Source organism: Artibeus jamaicensis, unplaced genomic scaffold (genome assembly GCF_021234435.1).
Source record: "Artibeus jamaicensis isolate MK-2021 breed Jamaican fruit bat unplaced genomic scaffold, CSHL_Jam_final contig_851, whole genome shotgun sequence".
Classification (NCBI taxonomy): domain Eukaryota; kingdom Metazoa; phylum Chordata; class Mammalia; order Chiroptera; family Phyllostomidae; genus Artibeus; species Artibeus jamaicensis.
Window position 1 is genome coordinate 14,781,982 of NW_026521986.1, and position 6,000 is coordinate 14,787,981.

Sequence of the window (6,000 nt, forward strand, 5' to 3'; positions counted from 1 at the left end):
GAATTTACTTCCTCGCCGTCTCCCACTGCACCGGTCCTCCACGAAGACGAGGGCCACGTCTGTTTCATTTGCTGGTGTTACTGGTGCCATTGAGCCTGGTGCCTTTTGCATAGTAGGTGCTCAGTCAGTATTCCTTGAATGAATGAATGAATGAATGAATGAATGAATGAATGAGCGAACAAATGCCGTTTCCCCAGCATATGGTTAACTGGGTTGCCTGCGGGGCAGGTGAGCCGGTTGAACAGTGCGTGAGATAAGAGGCCAACGTGAGAGGTGGGGAACGCAGCCCGAAGAAAGCTCGTTCAGTCTGAGGTGTCGGAGCTGGGAGAGAGTGGACGGTCTTCGTGAGGATGGTGGCCTGCGTGGGGGGTGCCGCCTGCTGGCTGAGCTGAGGGCTGAGGGTGCCCACTCCCATGCACTGGAGGGGCAGTCCCGGCCACCCTCCCCTTCCCTGGGGTTGCTCCAGGAGCCCGGCCACCTCCCTCTCCCTGGGACTGGTGTAATTACCAAGGGTGGCAGAGAGTGAGTCCCCGGGGCCCTCTGCCATGCTCTCGTTCTGCTCCGTGGGGCCTTATTGTAGGAAAGTAGCGAGTCAGGCCATAAGACGAGGGAGAGAGTCGGCTCATTTATGGTTGTCGGTATCTAGAGAAATACCCAAGAACAGAGGACCCCGAGTCTCCGGCAGAGTGAAAGCTACTTGACTGCAGGCGGTAGCCTCGCTGCTCCACTGGAGGCAGCAGCTCCGAAGGCACAGGTGGCTGTGGACAGGCTTGCGGGTGCAGTCGGACTGGCGTTGGAAATGGGTTCTGTGTGTTGTTAATGGTTTTCCCTTGTGCAGGCTGCATAATGGTCCTCAGCCTCAGTGTTCTCATCTGGAAAATGGGCAGGAGAAAATGAGGGAAGGAAGGTAGAGCCCTATCATCTGTCCCATGCTCAATGTTATATCTGTTAAATGAATAAGAATAGCACAGCACTTAGCATTTTATGAAGATTGTTCTCTTTAATACTTACAGCAACTGTATAGAGTTCAATATAACTGTATCAGTTTTACGATGAAGAAGCTGCGGCCCAGAGGACCCAGTCACACAGCCAGTACACGGAGGACTCGAAGTCAGCCGTCCTGCCCATGTACTTAACTAACTCATCTTTTTTGTTAAAGTTCTTCCCTTTTTAGCTGCATAGGAGAAAATGACAGTAAAGTTAGCCTGATTATTAGTTTTTTAAAAATAGTGGCAGTTTGTCAGTAGTACTATGGCAGACTCTTGAATTCCTCTTGTTGCCTGTATTAAAACTGTGTGCCTTTGAACATTGAGCTTGACAGCCTGAAGCAAACTGGGTCACTGGTCCAGACTTGCAGGCAAGTGGCCGTGCTGATTGCAGGCAGCGCCAGATCATTCCATGCAGGTGATTTGGTGAAGCGGTGGATTTCTCAAGTCCATTTTCTTTTTCTAGGTTTGTTCATGGTATGTGTGTAGGCTGGGGGGTTGGAGGGAAGGAGAGAAAGAACCAAAATTCCCAGGAACAGAGTATGTAAACATGAGCGAGCAATTGTCTGTGATTTTAAATCAGAAGCTGTAAAATTGTAAAGTTCTGTGTAGTTTGCCCGGAGCCTGCGCCACGGCCACCTGTTCCACTGGGGCCTGGGAGTTGGACGGCCTGACTCTGCTGCGACGGCTCAAGCTGTCACTGCACCGGAACGCTCCGGCTTGCCTTGGCCTGGCTGTCATCGCTGGCTCTGCCCCACTCTGGCGGTTCACCGGGTTCTGCTGGGCACCAGGCTTCCAATTAGAGAGAAGTCCCACTGTGTGGCCAGCCCCACCAGTGCCACTCTGAGAGGCCCCTTGGCCGAGGCCCGAACTGACCTCTGATCCGTCACAGATGGGCCAGCCCCACACTCCTCTGCGCACATTTGGAAGAGGGGGCGGGGAGGAAGCTAGAAGCCTGGGGGCAGTCAGCGTGGACACCGGACTGCAGTGCGGCTCCTCGGAGCGGGCCGGAGCCGGGCAGAGTTGACAGGACGCAAATGCTTGTGTTGTGCAGGGAAGGGGACTTGGGGAAGACCCTGTCCTGAGCCCTGAGCTCAGCATGGGGTGTTTTCTTAGCGACTTCTGAATATTCATCTCAGGCTGGACTCCACATCTGAGGAGAGCTGGGAGCAGCTGACCGGCACGCTCCAAAACTGTCACACCACTGGGAACACACGGCACCGCCAGCGTCCCCCCTGCCCCACTGCGGGGCCTGTGCCGTCGCCCCAGCCTTGGGAGCCCCACCCACCTGGGGCTGCAGACAGCAGTCAGCCGCAGCCCTCGCCACGGAGTGTTCATCATGCAGGGCGAGAGTGTATGAGAAAGCTAAATTTCTGTTAGCCTAAGAAATGGAATCTTAGAGAGTTCCATCTCTAATTCTTTAGCAGGAGAAAGAGACCGTCTAGGCTCTGAACAGCTTTTTTCCAGACCTGCTGGGTGGGGTTCATCATTTTGGGGGTGGTGTGTGCGTCTTCTCTGCTTCCCCTGTCAGCCGTTTCTCTTTATTTTATCCCTTTAACCACTCTCTTTCTCCACCTGTCTCTTTCTCTGTCCTGTTCTCTGCCTTTCCCTTGCATGCTTTCTCTTTTTCCAGCTACGGCATTTGTAACCCCCAGGCTGAAGCAATGATAAAGATACCAGGCTTGGAACTGATACATATTCTGGGCTTCGCTTGACGAGAGCAATCACAGTCTAAACCCAGAGTAGCCTGAAAGTGGCAAGCGTCTTCCCGCTGTTCTCAAAGTGATTCTGCGTCTCTTTTCAAAGTAAAACAGGATTCAGTTGTTGGAAGCAAGAACGAAGCTCTCACTCTTCTCTCCTCCCGGGATTTCTCCTCCCTTTAGCATTTGCAGCTGCCTGGGCAGTGCTGGGCTCTCTGAGTGCACTTGGCCTTTTCGCTCACTCTGCCCCTCTCTGCAGTCTGGTGAAAACAAAGAAAGCCCCTCGCCAGTCAGCGAGACTCATCTGGGAAGGAACTACTTCCGAAGCGTGTTGGGTTGTCCCCAGGAGGAGACGGGCTATTTCTGTGCCCCGCCAGTCGCCATAATTAAGTGATCTGCCGTCTGCCTTTCTGTGTTTGCATGACTTTGTTAGACGGGTGGAAGCCTTGGCCTTGGGTCTCCTTCTGTGTCTGGAGGTCTGTCTCACATGGGGAGTTCCTAGAAGGGTGGTCTCTGTGTGGCAGCACAAGACGCGTCCTCTGTGGAATCGGCACCGTTTTTATGTTAGATCTGGGGAGCGGAGGCCCCGATCGCCGATACACTGCCAGGGGGCCTGGTTGTGCCATTAGGTGAAAAACGACCTTCAGATGCGGGCTCGAGGCCACCAAGACCGTGAGGAGCTAGTGCACGTGTGGGCCTCGGTCCGAGGAGCTGCACTCACGGTGACATTGGCCTCCTGGCACCGCCGCCTCGGTCCCTCCATCCCTGGCCATGGCAGGCTCACTTACCGACTCCTCTTCTTCCCTCTCCTTTAATGTAAGCACTTCCCCAGGTGCTGTCTGGGACTCTCTCCTCATTTCTTTACACTTCTCCTGGGAGACCCAAAACCTGGAATGTACATCAGGATCGCCGAAGAAATCTTAGGGAAAGGTGCAGATGCCTGAGCCCTACCCAGGAGGTCCCTTTATCCCAGCTGGCTCTGGGGTAAAGCCCAGGATTCGGGCATTGTCGACGTTCTACCTTTGACTAATGCGCAGCTCTCGTTCAGCCCCACAGTCCTTGCCTGAGGGCCCCTACAGGGCAGGGACTGCATCTGAGTGTCCATTGTAGCCCCAACCTAGAGCCCCGTGGCTGGCATGTTGAGGGCAGTCAGTAGTAAATGAAGCAACAGGCGAGATCCCTGTTCATGCTGCTGACAGTTTTGCCTCTTCTTATTGCAGATATTCTTGTTATACCGGATCTGGAAGAAGTACAGGAAGAAGACTTTGTTTTGCAGGTGGCAGCCCCTCCCAGGTACATTACATTAGGTACGAGGCTGGAGGGAGGCAGGGAGCAGGTCTTCACGCACTCCAGTGCTGCAGCCCCCCAGTGCAGACCCACATGCTTCTGGTGATGGGCTCCCGCCCTGGGTTCCCATTTTATTAGACATTTCCTTCCCGTTCTGGGCCTTCCCCAGCTGCCCAGGAGGCCCGGGGGACAGTGGCCCAGCAGCACTCCTGGAACTGGTCCTGCCTGTGGTTTATCCTCACATTCCATCTGCCCCGCAGCGTCCAGGTGAACCGGGTGATGACCTACCGTGACCTGGACAATGACCTCATGAAGTATGCAGCCTTCCAGACCCTGGTGAGTGGAACGGCCTCTGCATTGAGAGGTGGGCTCCAGGCTGCACCGTTAGGGATGTCTCCGCGCCTCTGTGGGCCTCTGAGGCCACCTGGCAACAGGGCCTTTGCCGCAGGCATGGTCCTTGGCTGTTCCAGCATCTCCGGGCCCAACATAATCCCGAGTTTCTCAGTGCAGGCTCCCGCCTGTTCCCATGGCTTTCCATGGGAGAGGTTGACCAAGATTTATCCATCTACTTAGTGGCAAAGCTGGAATTCAAAGCCCAGTTGTCTGACACTACCGAGCTTTATCTATTTATTTTTTAATACCCTCACCTGAGGGCATGCATTGGGTGGTTGCCTCTTGCACACACCCCAGCTTGGAACAAACCCACAACCCAGCTTGGGGTCAGTGGCTCCACCGGCCGCCCCAGGCATATGCTGCTATCATGCCCTGCCCTCCCGATGCTGACCTTCCTCTGAGGATGCCCAGCCTGTAGGATCTCCTAGCATTCCCTCAGTGGTCATGTGGTCCACTCCCATTTTTACTCTTTGAGAACATATTCCTGCAAATCTGGGCTTGGGAAGTCCTACCACCACCTGATCCTTCTCACTTTTCGAGAGATAATTGTCCAAAGGCCCCTTCAGGTACACAGCCCTTTTCTTCTCCCTTGTTCACAGGACGGAGAGATCGACCTGAAGCTCCTCACCAAAGTCCTCGCGCCGGAGCAGGAGGTTCGGGAAGTAAGTGGCAATAGCAGCCTCTCGCTCCCTCAGCCCAGTTGTTCCTATAACCAGCTGGCTCCCCGGGCCAACCTCTGCCTCCCTGGCGATGGGTGTGGGAGGGGGCCTGTGACTGCAGGGAAAAGCCTTCCTGTGCCTCACCCAGCAGTACCTCTCTCGGCAGGATGACGTCAGCTGGGACTGGGACCATCTCTACACTGAGGTGTCCTCAGAGCTCCTCACCGAGTGGGACCTGCTGCAGACAGAGAAGGAGGACCCTGTGGGACAGTCTGCACACACCTGAGCCCGTGGGGCACAACAGCCACTCGTCCTGCACACAGTAACCTCCGCTTCGGACTTTTGAAACGGCTGTAAGCCTAAAACTAAAAGAAGCTTGCAAGCAGCTTAGGATTTTTATATGACATATTTTGCATATTTCATATAAATATGCAATAAATATATGATATTTTTGCGATAAAAATATTTATTTTCAGGAGACCACTTTGGATCATTCAGTTGTAATAAATTGCTTTTTTCTGCAACTGTTTCTTCATTTCTTTCCAGTGCACTCTTGGGAAAGATTTGTCAAGAGCGAAGGAAGCAGATTTTGAACAATGTGATGGGCACGTTCCCCATCATGGAAGGAAGAGCATGAGGGAAAGCTAGATCAGGGAGCAAAGGATTGGCACTCCTCCCGCAAGCTGTTCCGTCCGCAGAGGCCGCAGTAGTTCCCCGGAGCATCTGCCTGTAAGCACCTGGACACAGGGACATGGGAAGTCGCAAGCTGCTGCCTGCTGAGGAGCGGGAGTGGGCCTGGTGGGACACCTTTCTCACTGTGGACTTTCAGTTACATTGGCAAAGTTGTGCTGTCTCCTTCATGGTTAGGCGGCTTAGTTGAGGACAACAAGAAGTGGGTGTGATGAGGGACCCATCCCTCACGGCAGGGTTTGGTGGCTCTCCCGACAGCACTCCCCTTTCACGCTCTTCCCGCAA

The 6,000-nt window shown here is 54.1% G+C and overlaps 1 protein-coding gene across 1 annotated transcript in view; it reads left to right on the forward strand.

Moving 5' to 3' along the window:
- IFT43 (intraflagellar transport 43) overlaps window positions 1–5,533 on the forward strand; it is an 82,578-nt gene extending 77,045 nt beyond the window's left edge. The window contains exons 6-9 of the mRNA XM_053673410.1: window positions 3,907–3,979; window positions 4,234–4,309; window positions 4,966–5,028; window positions 5,192–5,533. Coding sequence (XP_053529385.1) covers window positions 3,907–3,979; window positions 4,234–4,309; window positions 4,966–5,028; window positions 5,192–5,311 — 332 coding nt within the window. The 3' untranslated portion in view covers window positions 5,312–5,533. The remainder of the gene's footprint in view (window positions 1–3,906; window positions 3,980–4,233; window positions 4,310–4,965; window positions 5,029–5,191) is intronic.
- The last annotated feature ends 467 nt before the right edge of the window (window positions 5,534–6,000 follow it).